At 40.1% G+C, this 17703-nt stretch overlaps 1 protein-coding gene across 1 annotated transcript in view; it reads left to right on the top strand.

Moving 5' to 3' along the window:
- plxna2 (plexin A2) overlaps nucleotides 1-17703 on the top strand; it is a 204843-nt gene that overhangs the window by 115549 nt on the left and 71591 nt on the right. Inside the window, exons 6-10 of the mRNA XM_082146376.1 lie at nucleotides 8771-8894; nucleotides 10586-10739; nucleotides 12445-12541; nucleotides 16126-16240; nucleotides 17240-17440. Of these exons, the coding sequence (XP_082002502.1) occupies nucleotides 8771-8894; nucleotides 10586-10739; nucleotides 12445-12541; nucleotides 16126-16240; nucleotides 17240-17440 (691 nt within the window). The remainder of the gene's footprint in view (nucleotides 1-8770; nucleotides 8895-10585; nucleotides 10740-12444; nucleotides 12542-16125; nucleotides 16241-17239; nucleotides 17441-17703) is intronic.

Raw genomic sequence — 17703 nt, forward strand, 5'->3', positions numbered from 1 at the left:
GTCATACAGACACCATTCGAATCTCAAACATACCGTGCTGTGTTGTGCAGACAAGCTTATGTATTTATTAATTCACCTGCAAAAACTACTGAAAGTATCATGCTACTACTGTACCTTGGCATTATTTGAAATTAACTAGTTTTAAAGGGGTCATGACCTGAATTTTTTACAATTATTTTAATATGTTCTTTGAGGTTCACTTATTGTTAAAGAAGTTTTTTGCTTAAAAAACAAATAAAAAACTCTGTCTGAAATGGTCAGTTTTTAAGGGGCGGCTCCTTTAAGGCATGTCAGTAAACGGCCAGTGTTACGATTGGCTAACATTATTGCATAGGAAACAGTATCAATGCCCACACGCTGTTGCATGTGAGTGTTTTGAAAACATTATAAATATAAAACCGTCATTTACACACATGAAAAAATGTACTTACGATTTGCGATGTAGATGCTGTCAGATTCAATACAGCCGGCTGCTTCATCTGTCAACAAAGGTTTCTTTGCGAACTCTCTATTACACTGTGCCCTCATTTACAAAACAATCTGCAGTCAAATTCTCCAAACAAACATACAATCCTCGGACGCGATCCATGACGCCTTTAAAAATAAACCATCCACTTGTTCCTGATGCTCGTATCCTTCTGAAGTCTCTAGAGAAATGAGCTGTTTAAACGGGACGCACCAAAGCGAACGTTCTTTTCAGTCTTCTATTTGTCCGGTTATCGACATAATCAAGACAATGTCAGAAACTGAACGCGCATCTATATACTGTATCCAGTGTACACAGCGTCAGTGATTATAATGGGTTCTGTTTGCAATAAAGCCTATTGTGCGATGATGTAAAACTATTTGTCGATGTCTTGCTCTGGAGGCAGGCATATCAAAATGTATTTGCCCGTGTGACGTCACAAAGACCTCTTATATGTCAAAACATTTGCAAATTTGATTGTCATCAACCTTTAAAATATCCCATGTCATGACCCCTTTAAAATATTAGATATTATTTTTTAAGCATTTTTATTTAATGCTTAAAAAAAATATTTAATATTTATTTAAAAATTATTTAAAATAAATTTTTATTTTATTTTTTTGGCATGTTATTTTATTACATATTTTAAAATAAATATTATAAAAATATTTAAATATAGTATTTCATATTTATTTATACTTTAAATATATATATTAAATTATAAATAGATTTTAAATAGGATACTTTGATTGCTATTTTTTGTTGCTTTTTTTTTTTCGAGAAACAAATTTGGTGTATCAGTATGGTAATCATTCAGTACCATGGTATATTTCCGATTCTCTCGTTTTCTCTCTTCATATGTGCCAGTATTCCCCTACAGCGAGTGCTTTTTCACAGTCAGTGTTCTCTTAATGAAATTAACATCTCTCTCTCCTGCTCGCTATAATTCCAGCTCCACACACATATTTGCTCATTTCTCACTCCTCACGGCCCCTATGGAGTCCGTCCTTCCACATCTGATAAAGCGGCAGAGAGAGAGAGAGAGAGAGAGAGATTGCTGACACCTACTACCATGCTTTCATTAGTCTTTTAGCCTCTCTTCCACTGCACTGTTTTTCTCCTTCTTTGCACGTACTTTATAATAAAGGTTTTCAAATAGTTATCTGCAGCACAGGTTCATCATTAGATACCTTTTTAAATCAAGAAGCATTTTTTTGTGTGTGTGTGTGGGATTCTTGAAGGTGCGATATGGGTCTTTGGAGATTAGATAAGAAATCTTGATGGGACATTTAAGTTTCTATGGATCAACACACTGGCTTCGGGGTTTATTAAAGCACTAGAGCAGATTATATGTAAAATAACGGTTTACTATTTGAATATATTTGAGTATATCTTATATAAAATGTAATTTAATCCTGTGATGGCAAAGCTGAATTTTCAGCATCATTAATCCAGTTTTCAGTGTCACATGATCCTTAGAAATCATTCTAATATGTGACCGTGGATCACAAAACCAGTCACATGTCGCACGGGTATATTTGTGGCAATAGCCAACAATACATTGTATGGGTCAGAATTATCGATTTTTCTTTTATGCTAAAAATCATTCGGTTATTAAGTAAAGATCATGTTCCATGAAGATATTTTGTAAATTTCCTAACGTAAATATATAAAATATTTATTTTTGTGAGTGAATGCAGCACAATCACGAACATAAATGGACAACTTTAAAGGAGATTTTCTCAATGTTTTGATTTTTTTGCACCCTCAAATTCCAGATTTTCAAATAGTTATATCTCGGCCAAATATTGTCATATCCTAACAAACCATACATCAATGGAAAGCTTATTTATTTGTTTCCAGATGATGTATAAATCTCAATTTCTCAAAATGTACCCATGTGACTGGTTTTGTGGTCCAGGGTCACATATACTGATTTGCTGCTGAAGAAACATTTCTTATTATAATCAATGTTGAAAACAGTTGTGCTGCTTAATAGTCTTTGTTGAAACCTTTATACATTTTTTTTAGGATTCTTTGATGAATAGAAAGTTCAAAAGAGCAGCTTTTTTTTTTTTAAAGAATATTCTGTGCCATTATCAATGTCTTTACTGTCACTTTTGATCAGTTTACTGCATCTTTGCTGAAAAAATATTCATCCCTTAAATTAAAATTGGACTGACCCCAAGCTTTTGAACGGTTGTTTATTTGTTTGTTTATTGTGCTGCTTGTGTACATTCAATCTTGTTTCAAGAATGTTTTGTTTTTTACTGTAAAAAAGTCTATTTTTGTAGAGTAGCATTATTCTGCTCCTAGTAGGAGAGATGGTCTGTATTCGTACCTCAGTTCAGAATAGTGCAATTAGTGCAAGTCCCTCTAATTATCAGCAGCTGTTGTGCGCCATGTGATTGAAAAGAGAAAAAAAATTAAAGCAAGATAGTTTTTGAGCATATGAGGAATCACTAATTCTGCTGGTGTTTAGACTATGAAGGCAAACAGCATCTGTCTGATATCGGTTTATCTGGCAATGGCGTTAAGACCCAGAGGCGTCTCTCATGGCCCAGTTAGAAACCAGTACAGGACCCTGAAACTGGGAGGGGACCAAAAAGAGGAGGAGCGAGAGTCAGATTTAGGAGGACTAATCTCCTTGGCCCATGGAGAACACTAATCCTGGAGATGATCTGATTGGCTGAACTCCTTTGAGGTCAAAGGCCGTTTTAATATCAGTGATCCAACAGTTGCTCAGCGGAGATCATTCCTACGGATCCATAATCGCTTTTAGGATTTAACTCATTATAGGGAGAAAGAGGGAGCTGAGGAATCCTAGCACTGATCAATGTTTAAGAGCAGAATGTAAGCGTATTTAACATTATGCAATACATGAGTGTCTGCAGTGTGTGTGTGTGTGTGTTTGTGTGAGCTCTCGGCTTGGGTCTTGTTTGCATGGCTGTGGCTGGCGTTCCAGGAGAGAGACGATCTTCACAGCAGGGGTCAGCGTTTGATCCGTGCTGTGGGGAAACATTCTCTCTCTCTCTCTCTCTCTCTCTCTGATGTACACGCACGGCCATCCTTGATATGCTGGACTAGCATACTATACTATTTCTGCTGTATGTACTGTATACTGTGCACACAGTGTGTCAATTTTCTCTATGCATTGAAAGCACAGAGCACAATGTGTGAGATGTTGTATCCCACGATGCAGCGCATGTGACCTGACCTTCCATGTGACGAATGAACCTGAAGAAATGTCTGGGAAAGTCATGGAAATTAATCAAATTAACCTTTCACCGTCTCACCTTTAGACTGAGATAGAGGAGAACGGTCACAACACAGTCCATGAAAATCCTTTGGCCATCAGCAATAACACAACTCATCGCATTACAACAACACTGGCTCCATTAATCGTCATCGACATCTGCACACGTTCAGAAGGAGTGCGTGCCGTGTTGTTGGTTTAATGCTCATTCGAGCAGCGTTATTATGGTTATGACAATCATACGCTGCTCATTACAGACCCAAGACGTTTACTCCTCGCTCTCAGTATTGAACTTAGATGGTGTTGGTGTGTGTTTGGGTTATATGGGATTGATGCTCAGCTAAATGAATTCCTAATTACATATTGATCTGGAGGGATGGAAGCAGATTCACACTCACAGGCTGTTTATGAGTGAATTATTTCACCTGTTGGACACGCACTGGGGCAATATGGAGATGAGAGGTTGGTTTTAATTGATGTTGGGTTTAGGGCTCTTCTCGTCTCATCTCGCCTCTCTACTCGTCTTGCCTTGTTCCTTCTCTTCTCTTCGCGTCTTCTCTTCTCTTGATGTCTCTTCTTCACTCATCTATATCTGTTCTCTTTTTGTCTTGTCTCTTCACTGCTTGTCTTTACTCATCTCCACCCTTTTTTCATCTTTTCTCTTGTATTGTCATCTTTTCTTGTCTCGTCTCATCTCTTCTCTTCTCTGCTCGTGATGTCTCTTCTTTACTCGTCAATACTCATCTCGTCTACTGTTCTCTTTTTGTCTTGTCTCTTCACTTCTCATCTTTACTAATCTCAAACTTTTTTTCTCAACTTTTCTCTAGACTCTTGTTTTCACTTTTTGTCTTTTTTAAATCTCCCTTTCTTCTAGTCTCTTCTCCTCTACTCTTATCATCTTGAGTCTGTTAATTTTTTTATCTTGTTTCTTCATCTCCTCTTCTTGTCTCTTATCCTTTTCCTTATCTTCTTATGTCTCGTCTTATTTACTCATCTTAACACTTTTCTTTTTGCCTTAAATTTTCTCGTCTTTTCTCTTCTTCTTTTGTCTCTTCTCTTCTTGTCTCGTTTCTTTATCTCTTCTTGTCTCTGCTCTTCTTCTGTCTCATTTTGCCTCATCTAAGTCCTCCCAGGGAGAAGTTCACATCACTCCCACAGCTTTCTTCTCAGCTTTATTTTAAAAGAGGGACTTTTATTCCTCTGTAAAACGTCTCCACTTCTCCTCCCTCAGAGGGTTTGCTCAATCGGGTGTCTCGCCACACACCTCACGGGATGTTTTGGAGACGCTGGTAAGAAGACAGGAAAGAAACAAGGGAAAATCTTCTCCTGTCGCCTGTCTCCTCTCGTCAAGGCTGAGTGTGTGTGTTGAGTGTGTAAGGAGGAGAAAAGACGCTGTAATTGCCTGTCTGGTGCACAGGGCTAAAAGCAGGCGGTAGAGAAAAACCCAAAGGTTAACCCACCACTACCATTACCTTCCTTTGTCTCTCTCTCTCTCTCTCTCTCTCTCTCTCTCTCTCTCTCTCTCTCTTACACACACACACTGAAAACAGGTCATTCATAAATCTAAAAGCTTGTCACACACATAGCACTGCTACATTTAAATATCAATGTTTATTCATAATTAACAGCAGTATGTCAGTAGTTTTCTCATGCAGAGTTTAGCAAATCATAGCAGAGCTCATTTGCATATTAAAGGTACAGTAGCTAAAAAAAATTTATTCTAAGGGACAGATAGAAGGTGGAAAATGGTCAAGCAAAAATAAATATGAACCTTTGGTGGAAGAAACCTTGACAATCATACTGTATGTGCGTGTGTGAGAGAGAGAGAGAGAGAGAGAGAGAGAGAGAGAGAGAGAGGAGAGAGAGAGAGAGATGTACAGGGGACACACACTTCATTTAATGAAAGAGAGAGAAGAGCTTGCCCACTAAGTATACACACTTACTTGTACACACACATTATAATGGCCGTCTCCTGGTGCCATGGCAACGCAGCATCCCGAGTACACCTACCTCCTCCTCCTCCAAAATCAAACCCGGCTCCTGGATTTGGCGGCTCTGAAAGATGCAGACAAACACACACCCACATTTTCAGACAGCGAAGAATGCACAAGCCGCCCCGGACATCTGAAAGCACATTAACCCTTTCGCACGTACGATCACACCGGTGTGATCAGTCTAAGCTGGTCCCTGGAGCGTACGATCACACCGGTGTGATTAGAACGGTCAGTGCATGACGTGATCAACTGCTAAATTCAAATGTGCTTTCGCGCGTTGGCTGGCGCTGAGCCAGAGACAGGCGCGCTCAGAGCTGTCATATATCACAACTTTTCAGTGTTTTCAACCACATAATGTTTATTTTAGGTTCCAGACATATAAGTACTTAAAAAACAATACATTACAGTTCGTAAAATACACACTGATGTCAAAGGAAGAGGCAATAATAATCCTTTCCATTATAATTCGTTTTATTCATATCAGATACACATTGTGTAAGTAACTTTAAAGTTTACTCTATTCTTCTCCCAGTTGATCTGCCACTTACTTGTATGTATTTCGGGAGAAGTGGATGAATTAACGTGTTGTAAATCCAACAGATCCGATTCTCTGAACTGCGCGTCTGCGGCACAAACTAAGATGGCGGCGCCCATCGCGAATACAGCTGAACTAACGCGATCGTTATAAATGTGTTTAAACAACAAAACACTTCCACTTGCATATATTTGACAACCGGAATATCAGATATTTCATGCCATATCTAACAAATTTGTGAATATTTTGAATAAAAAAGGAAAAATGACATAAAAGCAGATCATCATTCATTCAGCTCTGTTGTTGCTGCGGTGTGTCACGTGACAATCAATGACGCGTCACCACGGAAACCATAAAGTGACACATTCTAAAAAACGGTCGCCTTGAAAAACTCACGCTGGGGGGTCAGTCAGAATATTTTAAACTTACGTGTGAAAGGGTTAAGTGTCATTTCCCCCCCGGAGCATTAGGCATGTTAAAAAAGACACGGCAAATTGCAAGCCTACACGCTCTTTGTCAGAGATAGAGGAGCAAAGAGAGACGGAGGCTGAGTCAAAAGCAAGTGACAGGCTGAATGAATACAGTGTGAAAAGTAAAAAATAACAACCCTCAGATTCGCAAAAGATTTATATCAGTAGGATGAATCAACTGTAGTAGTTTCTTTTTGTGAGCCAGTGTATGTATAAATGCAACAAAAATGAACAAAATGGTCATTTAGCAGAAAAAAATCATTTTCTTGTCCATCAGTGCCTTTGGTCAAGTAAAAAAATACTTTGAGAGGAATAAGAGGATATATTCTGGAATTGTACGTGTACATGAATATTGTTGGCTCGTGACCGTAATGACAGCTTTACACATCTGGAATTGGATGTTACTGATTGCTCTTTCAAGGGAAAGTGATAGTATGGTAGTGTTCAGCACCAAGGACAGCAGCTGAAGGCAGCAGATGCTCATGAAGCCTGTGTGGAATGTAGCCGGAGGGGGGTTGCAGTAAGGGTGCATTAAATTGATCAAAATTGATAGTAATGAAAGCTGTTCATTTGAACTTTCCATATATTTTAGTATCAAATAATCCTTAAAAAAGTATTACGGTTTTATCATTATCAGCATTGATAATAATTTAACATTATTTAACATTATCAACATTGATGATAATTTAACATTATTTAGCATTATCAATGATAATTAGAAATGTTTCTTGAGCAGCAAATTAGCATATTAGAGTGATTTATGAAGGATAATGTGACGCTAAAGACTGGAGTATTAAGTGCTGAAAATTCAGCTTTGCCATCACAGGAATAAATTACATTTTAAAATTATAAATGTATTTATTGTTATAAAAAAAAAAAAAAAAATCACAATATTACTTGCAGCCTTGGTAAGCATAAGATAGTTATTTCAAAAGCATTAAAAGTAAAGCTTTTGAACTGTAAAGATGTAGTTTACCTGGAAATTAAAATTTGAGAAGAAAGTAATGGAAGTTACAGATCTTCTACTCAAGCTCATGTCATTCCAAAGGAACACAAAAAAAAAGACATTGGAGAATGTCCAGAGTGCTCTTTTTAATAATTGGGACTGTCGAACTGTAAAAACTTTTTTTTACTATATAGTCCTGAAATCTCATCTATGTCATTGTACCAGATTTAACTTCATTGTATCAAATGTCATTAGTTCTCTTGTCATCATTCTTGAATTGAATGAGATTTGAGAACTTTGGCAGAGGAGAAGCCTTTCAGCAAAAAATTAAACTTTTTACACATTGTTTACTGTTCAGCTTCAAAAGACTTGGAATATAGCCAAAGGCTACTTTGAAAATGAAACAAAAAAAGTAGTAGAGTAGTAAAGTGATTATTAGTAGTAGTTGTTTGTTTTATGTAATTGTACAGCTCTTTTTAAATGTGCTTTGTACATGTACATGTAAATGTACTAAAAATAAACATGTCTTTATTTGGCATGAAGAAGAGTAAATGATGACAGAATTTCAGTTGTCAAGTGAATATTCCTTGGATATTCCTTAAACATATTTTTATTTTTATTTTTTTTGTTTATTGGTTTGTGTTACTCAGAACTTAATGTGGTTAGAGAAGAGTTATCTTCCTACTTTAAAAAAATAAAAGGTCCAAAAGGGTATTTTCCCAGTGGTGCCATAGGAGAACCATTTTTTGTACCCCAAATAATATTTCTAGTGAACATTTCTTAAAAGAACCAAATTTTTCTTAGCATGATGAACATTTTAATAATCTAAATAACCTTTTTCCACTATAAAGAACCTTTTACGGAATGCAAAGATCCCATGGATGGGATCTTTGCATTCAATATAGGGCAATAAAGAACCTTTATTTTGTATGGTGTATGGTACTTGCAGTGATTCTCTGGGAACACACATGCTGATGAATATGCTTGTTCTGAATGCACTGTAGTGTCTGGCAGATTTATAAATGTAAATATTTTTGCTTGTCAAAATATCTTCCAAACTAACTACTGCTCTCTCTCTCTCTCTCTCTCTCTCTCTCTTGTAGGTGTTCTCAAAGGGATCGTTGCGAGCGGGCAAACGAGCCGTACCGTTTCGCCGCCACACTCAGTCAGTGTGTGAAAGCCACCGTGTACCCGGACAGCATCGCTGTGTCTGAACCCAGCGTACCGGTGAGACACCTCACAAACCATTTATGAACTTTACTCACAAGAACACACATACACCTTAACAACCTAGAGGTGATATTGACTGAAATACAGGAGCATGCATTCCTTCTAGCGAGAAAAATTTGCATGAATTAGTTTTCAGTGCAATGTCTAGATAAACAGTTTTGGGTTTTGAAAGCGTGGTCTGTGTGGGAGGGCTCGGAGAGCGAGATATCTGGGAACAGAGGCCTTTGGGAAAGGTGTATGCGTGGGTGAGATGCCAAATAAGCATGTGGGCCGGAGTAGGAGTTCGTTCAAGGAGACAAAGATATCTATTCAGGGCTTTTTGTCATTATTTTATACCCTCATAGTACCTTTTTATTCACGCAAAAAAGTACAGGCATCTCAGGCATACAAGCAAGTATGAAGGTATTCACCTTGGTTAAACTTCCCTAGGAAGCCAGGGAAAAAAAATTGTGATGTCCAGATAATTGATAAGAGTCCCTGTATCACAGCTACCTGATTAAGATAATGAGGTGTCCGGCGCTAAATTAGATGTTTCTGTCGTGCCGTAGCGCCCGACAACATGACAACAGGGTCACCGCTGCTCTGCGCGTCGCACAATGAAGGGAAACCATCACCATGACAACAAACCCATCCGCACGGGCGCTAGAGGAGCATGAAAAGCAACAAAAACAATCAAATTACCTTTATTAGAAATACTAACAACAATTAGCCCTCCCTGCACATCAGCAGCAACGAAGAAAAATGAGAAAAAGCTAACCTGCAATGAAAGGAGCAAAGGCAAAACATAGAGACTCCAATCACGCCTCGTCAATGTTGTTAAGGTCAGATCATGCTTACCGCAAACAATGTTTTGTCTCGATGTTTGAGTACAGTCTGTGTATCTGCAACGAATAACAAGATGACTAATTAGCAAATCTGTAGCTGTGGCTTAAAGAGTGAAAGGAAAGGAACATCCATGTGGTTATAAAAGTAATTGGATGCCATTTGGAAATGGGAAATTTTAAAAGAGAGGGTGAAGGAAGGCAATGAGATGTGCCGAACGTACATACTCTCAAAAGAGCCGCAAGACGGCTAGAACTGTTGAAAACGGCATGGTAAAAACAAAAAGTTAGCCGAGCAATCTTAACAAATGTCACAGTAATAATTGTCCTCTTCTTCAGTGGTGAGAAGACCAGCCTGCACTTCGCTCCTGGCATGTGAAATGTGTGTATTTATAGTCTGTGAGCTTCATCCTATGTGTCACCGGTCCCCCAGAGAATGACTTCAGAGGACCATGTGTGCTTTGAGAAGACGTGCAAGAGCATTCGTGTGAAATACAGGAGATGTAGTTCAAAGATAGCGGAATAATAGATGGATTGTTAAATGCCCAGTTTCAACCCTCTTTGAGCAGGAGTCTTTATAAGGTTAAGTCTGTAATGATGGTTGGAGTTTATGCTGCGTGAGACCATCTGCCGTAGAATGAACTTTGCCCGAATGAGGAGACTGAGGTTATTTGATCAGAAATGTATCTCTTCTGTTGAGCCGTGGCTTGGCTCAGACATGTAGTCAGTTTATATAATGAATTATGTAATTTATTATTTAAATATAAAATAATTGTTATATAATTGCAATACTTTTATTTTATTTTATTTTATTTTCCAGCTTGAAAACTCCTGATCTAATCTAAATGATCTCTTTCCTCTGTCTAGCTGCTGGTGAAAGTGACAGATGTTCCGGATCTTTCTGCTGGAATCACCTGCTCCTTCGGGAACCTGACGGAGGTTGAGGGCAGAGTGGATGGGAATCAGATTCTCTGCACATCTCCCGCTGCTAAAGATGTTCCCATCATCCCCACAGATCAAGGTATTTATTCAAACTAGACTATTTAAACTAAAACTCCATATTCGTGCTTTATTTTATACCCCATAGATTTCTCCTGCTCTCATATCCATGCACTCAACCTTCCCTATCAATTGACATCTCTTCTGTTTTTTCGTTATCCATCCGTCTACCTGTTCCCCTCAGAGAGGTGATCTCTATTCTCTTGTATAGATGCTCTATTAATAGACCCTCTCTAGCGTACCAACAGCCTTGCTTCCTAATGAGGGCTTCTTTCAGCGGTGCCGTCCGCGCTCACACTCAAGCCACCCCATCGATCCCACTAGCCACGTGCAACCGCGGTTCTAATGAGCCTACAACGACCTCAGGTCGGCCCCAGGGCTTCATGCGTGCTCTCAGACACACTTACACCCATTACAGGTGACGAGCCCTCTGCCCTCGCCCTACCCATAATAGCTCCAGTTCTTCTCCAACGCTTTTCAACAATCGGGTTTAGAGTCATCTGTGGTTAGCAGTATAATCAGGGATCAGTTTGCAATGTGGGAAACCAAAATCAGAGGATCCAGTTTCACGGAAAACTGCATGATGTAATTGTATGTCACTACAGACGTATCGGATAAGTGTTCAGTCTGTTAGCAACGCTTATACAGCAAGATTACTCTGTTTGTTTGCTTTTAAAGCTTACATTTGTCCACGGACAAATTCCTACATGCGCTTCCAGTCTAACCTCTGTTGAGAAGCAGATGGCCATATATGCGGCAGAAGTTGGTTGTGATTATCTGAATCACAATAATCTCCTCCCAGCCCACAGTAAATGACAGCTTTGTTTACCCACAACCCCCATGCTCTTATTGGGGGGAGCGTTATCCAATCAGTGGGCTCCCTCAGGTAAATGTCATCTAATCCCCCGGTGCCTCACATTTGCTGCTTTCTCTTGACTGATTCCAGCTCGATAGGAGCTTATGAGCATCGATCATGTGTGGAAATGCCTGCTCATAGAGTCGTGGGTGTGACCAATTCAATTCCTAGTTTATTTCCAATAGCTACAAGGCACAAGACAGTCAGGCATTTGGGAATTGCGTGCCAGTTACTGCCGTTGGCATATGCGCCGGAAACGGCCTAAAAATGTTTTAAAATGCCAACTTTTTACCCTTCAGTCCATTCATCCGTGTTACGAAGCGTGGAAACAGGTGTGAAGGAGGGAAGAGGAGTGCTTTCGGGTCACAGCTGACTTCCCCACGCTGTATGCTATCTGAATTGCTGCCTGTTTGGGACGGAGCTTGTGCTTATTTGAGTATGAAGAGCTAGCCGCTTATCGAGCTCGAGCGTTTGGTCTGCACGCCGATCGGCATTCTCCACGCCACCACCCTGCCAAACAGGATTGGCCTGGCTGGTGTTCTGTGGCGATGCCAGCCGTTCCTCCTCCATTACATCGACGCTGCCGCCCGCGGGCCTGTTTCACATTAACAGCAGGGCTCAGCTGTGTTCGGTATGACAATAGCGTGTCTTCAGAAAAAAACACAAAAAAACGCCAAATATGCTCATATCGGCTTGGATGCCACGCACTGCAGAGCTGCTCGAGGCTCCGCTTGACTGTGAGAATACGATGCGAGGTATGCCAAGTATTAATCAGAAGACAGCTTGAGCATGAAGCAAGCTGAAAAAAGGGTGGCAAACCAAACACAACAGAATGCGACAGAAATGTTCTCATCTCTTGCTCTCTTTTCAGACTGGTCTGGTGTCGAGCTCAGGCTGAACTCGAAGGAAACGGGTCAGATGCTAATTAGCACAGAGGTGAAGTTCTACAACTGCAGCGTGCACCAGCTGTGAGTATACACACACTTCATTTGACTAATTTCCATGGAAAAGAAAAATTGCATGCGAGTACTCATTAATTGTTTTTCCTAGATAGATTAAATGGAGCAAAAATGGCTCAAATATCCTTCTTCAGAGGTTTTTCTTTTGAAGAAAATACACCAGGAATCTTGCATGTGTCTCTACTAAAAGCTCAGATCTCATAGTCTTAGAACTCAATGTGACCTCAAACATTTCTCATGATTTCTTCATTTTATAGTTCTAATTTCATAGCTCTTTTTTATACACTACCATTCAAAAGTTTGTTCTTTGAAATGTTTTTGTTTGTCTTTCATGCTTGATTTTTGATCAAAAACAGTATTATTTTGTAACAGTATTATCGTGAAATATTATTCCATTTAAAATAACTGTTTTCTATTTGAATATATTTTAAAATGTAATATATTCTGTGATGTCAAAGCTGAATTTTCAACAGCCAGTCTTCAGTGTCACATGATCCTTCAGAATTCATTCTAATATGCAGATTTGCTGCTAAAGAAACATTTCATATCATTGTCAATGACACAACAGCTGTGCTGCTTAATATTTTGGTGGAAACCATTTGTTTATGATTCTTTGATGGATAGAACAGAATTTATTTGAAATCAAAATCTTTATAAACGTCTTTACTGTGACTTTTGATCAATTTAATGCATCCCTGCTGAGTAAAAGTATAAAAAGAATCTTACTGACACCACATGTTTCAACGGTTTTATACTGTAGCTGTTTTTCAATTAAATGAAAACTTAACTTAAAACTCAGGAATTTTAGGATTGATATTTAAACAAAACATGGAATTCAAGTGTGTTAAAACTGTTATTTGGCTAATGGTTAACATTATCTTATAGCCCACACAGTCAGTGATAACAGCAGAAAAGGAAAGTTGTTTCAGATGAAGAGCCAGTTACATATTTTATTGAAAATTAATATTGATCTTGATTGAGAAAATGAATTGGCTATAGTTAAATTGACAACATATTTTTGATTGCATAACTAGCGGTTAGCGGATGTTGCTCAGCGTTACGACTCGATCTGAATTCTTTTCCAGATACATCATGAGATATACGATGTGTCATTCCATCTATCCATCTCTCCGGTTTCCGTGATATTTATCTTCATGATGCATTCGTCCCACATACGCAGCCCTGCTGATATTTCTCTCACTTCCTGTGTCGTAGAGTATCAGCGTTGTGTCACGGCGCTCAGCCAGCTCACTGCGCACGCTGTGAATGCTTCAAAAGTGTTATGCAACATGGAAAAACTGTGAATGTTTCAGGCCCACGGGACGTTTTGATAATATTCAAAGAATTGATCAAGACACCAGATTCTCGCAGTGTGTCCGAACTCTCCGATTCGCTTTTTGCAGGCCACTAGCATCGCATCCCTCCCAGGCTGCACTTTCCCGCGACTGGCGAGGATTGTGCAGCTATAAAAAGCATCCATTATGGCAAATGCCGGCTGATTGCTTGACATTTCTCAAGTGTCGAGGCTGAGATGTCTGAATTGCTGAATCTAAGTGTGCTGTGGGTTTGACGCTCCAGCTGGGGGCATCGCTGTCTGTCACAGTTCAATTCCACTTCATCTGCTATGATGGCTGATCAGAGAGGAGAGAGTTGGACGGCATCTCGTCTCTCCAGGAGGCTGGATGATAAACAACCGCTTGTGTCTGAACGCGCTTTGTGTCTTTGCACACGCCACGCTCCCGAGCTTCACTCGCGTGCATGTTTATGTGTGTTTTAGCGTTTACTCGTAGCCTCTTGTGTGTATTCTAAACCACATCTCATAAGCGTGCCTTCTGCAGAGAACAGATGCTGCTCGATGCAGGAGATCACAGAGCCCCCCAGTTTGCTGGAAGCTTTCTAAAAGGCTCAGGAAGAGGTAGCTTCCGAGGGCGCTGATTGGCTGGCTGCGAAAGACTCGCCCCCTCCCCGTTCCCTTCACTTCCTTGCTCTCTCACAGCCATGTCGCCCAAGCATCTGACAGATCTGGAACTAATCAAACAAACTCCCTGTATCCAATCCCTCTGAACACGCAGACCTCACACGGAGCGCCGTTGGCCCTCTGTGCCAATGCACAGGGGATTATGGGTAGTCTGAGACAGAAAGACCCCTCCTTGTGTGTTCAACCTGGCTCAGTTTTTGATGCGTTCAGCCTTTGTAAATTTCCTCCCACTCTTCCTTTCACTTCAAATGTTGTAAAATGCTCTAATTTATCATGAGTTCCCAACACAGTGATTAAGTACAGCGTGGTACATTGGTTTTAGCTCTCGATTTCTATAAAAATCTCACCGTCCAATCGGGTGGGCCCGTTTGAGCCCAATGACCCAATGAAGAGCCGGCTCTGATGAATATTGTAGTATACACTCTTCTGCATAATTTAATTGGCACGCAGAAAACACAAACTCTTGGACGCCAAAATGATGTTTATAACCCTAGAAGCGTCTCCAAGTTTCCTCAACATCAAATATATGACATGCTCCATTGCAAATAGAACAAGGCCCGCTCGCCCTAGAAGGGCTTTGCTTCTGAATTAGAGGGACTGATGTAAGTGTTTTATTGGAACGTGCTGGTACTATAGATTCTCTTTCTCGTAAGCTCATCTGCATATAAATATATAACCGCTGCAGGGACGCACACAGATACATGCATATGCACACATGCTTGAAATGTATGACTGTATTCTCGCATGGTTTGTCTGCTGCATATTGTAATACTGATTATACAACTAAACAGAGATGCCGTACAGGAGGTGAGGTTATGCTGGGATCTCAACCCTGGTTTATCTCAATTTTGGCCTTAAATGAATTGACCTCTTATGCTACAGTTAACACTATATCATATGGATATCCTCAAAGAGAAAACTAGTTAATTTGTTTAGGTGCATTGGACTTTGTGTAAACAGGCATTTTCTTGTACGTGTACTCTTCTGGATGTCCATTTAACCTCTAGACTAGGTTTCATTTTCTATTTTAGGAAAACTGTCACAATTACTAACTATTACAATGCTTGGTATAACAGCTACAGTATTGCAATTAGAATTAGATTTTGTCTCTTTTTCTCTATTTTAAAATACCTCATTCTACATTCAGTCAGGCAATCCACTGTCTCACTCACAGACAATACAGTCCTAATGCAAATCATATGTCACGGCATGACTATATGTCTTAATAAAGTCTGTATGTCTCAGTACCAGAGTGATAATTGTACGTCTGAAGTCTAACCTTTGCAGAGCTGCATTACATCTGTGAGATTCAGTGGGACATGTGAGATTCAGTGGCACAGCGCTGTCCAACGGCACATGCAAATTTCCGCAGCACACTTTTAATTTATTCAGCATTAAGCCGCAAAGGTCAAGGACACAGCAGTTCTGGTCTCAAAGGCACAACCTGCTCCCCATCGCTAATCTAAAACCCAGAGCTACATTTTATGCTGACTCCTTCCACAGTGCCCTCAAAAAATGGCTTTGGATCATAAATCAGAGATATCAGTGAGTTGTAATAATACTTTATATTCTCTCTCTCTCTCTCTCTCTCTTATTCTTCTTTCCATCTGTTTAGGTGTCTTTCCTGTGTAACCAGTTCCTTCCGCTGTCACTGGTGCAAGTACAGAAACCTCTGCACCCACGATCCCTCCAGCTGCTCCTTTCAGGAGGGACGTGTGAACGCCTCAGAGGTATGCTCACTAACACACACTGTGTGTATGAGGTTAGAGTCTCTCGGTAGCAAATCTACAGGATCACAAAACTCTGGGGAAGAGCCTCCAATAATAGCTGCTGAAAAGTGTGTGTGAAGTCGACGGTCGCCTCGCTAGAGACTCTGTGCTTGTGTGTGTGTGTGTGTGTGTGTGTGTGTGTGTGTGTGTGTGTGTGTGTGTGTGTGTGTGTGTGCGCACGCATTTGCAGGTGTTCAGCTGATCAATGTGCTACATTACACCCTGTCAGGTGGTAAACACACTTGCTCACCCTCTCACAGCGAGCAATTAGCGGTCGATATCCGGAATATTCTCTCTCAAAGCACACACAGGCTTCCCACTTATTCACACACAGCCATATGCACAAAATAAACACACACTCACGCAGGCAAAACCTCCTTAAGGTGCATGATCAATCATGGTGTGTGTATGTGTGTGTGTACACATTCATTTGCATTTTTGTGTGTGCAGGCTTGCATGTGTGTAAGTGTATGTTTGTGTACATATGTATTTGTGCATCTTTGTGTTTGTTTTTAACCTTATACTTTAGGGAGAACATTACTGTCCTAGAAGTTACCCTGCTATAGTGTATATATAGTATATAGTATATTTCAGGCCTTTTCTGGTTTCACAATAATTATGTTTAGCTTTATTACGAAACAGTAGACGTCCCCATTTCCCTGTGTGTGTATTAGAGAGACTCTAGGGGACACCTCTCACTGGCTGACATACTAGTGCATGGCATCTCTACACACAGCTTTTAGAGAGTAACACGTCAAAGAGCTTTTAAAGAGCACCTGGGGTTTGGCTGTGTGTGTGTGAGCATGTGTGGGTTGTGTACATTGTTACAATTTCTATGTGCACTGTACGTTTTTATAAGGCTCTTTCACTTCATCTGTTCTCTTCTGAGTACACTTAGGTTAGGATTTTATGAGTTTGTCTTGACTACCCGTTCACCTCTCGTTCCCTTCACTCCTTTAGGACTGTCCTCAACTGGTCCGCTCTGAGGAGATCCTGATCCCGGCAGGGGAGGTGAAGCCCATCACCCTGAAAGCCCGGAACCTTCCCCAACCCCAGTCGGGTCAGCGCGGCTACGAGTGTGTGTTACACATACAAGGAGTCAGTCACAGAGTCACAGCGCTCAGATTCAACAGCTCCAGCGTACAGTGCCAGAACAGCTCGGTATGTGTTTGGTGTGCATGTGTACTCATGGGAAAGAAATATCACAATGAGATATCTCACAATGATGATGAAACGTAACTAATATCATCCGAGCTATAAATAAAGCAAGATTGAGATCCAGAAAAGTACAGTTTATAGCTAGTTAAGCACTGGTTACCTGCTTCGTGATGTTATAACGAACATGATCATGAATTGGACGTGGCCAAGGTATATTTTACCCTTTTACCTCCTCCTTTCTCACACTTTTTGTCAGTCTCTTTCAA

The sequence above is a fragment of the Leuciscus leuciscus genome, assembly GCF_965113295.1.
Source record: "Leuciscus leuciscus genome assembly, chromosome: 18".
In the NCBI taxonomy this organism is placed as follows: domain Eukaryota; kingdom Metazoa; phylum Chordata; class Actinopteri; order Cypriniformes; family Leuciscidae; genus Leuciscus; species Leuciscus leuciscus.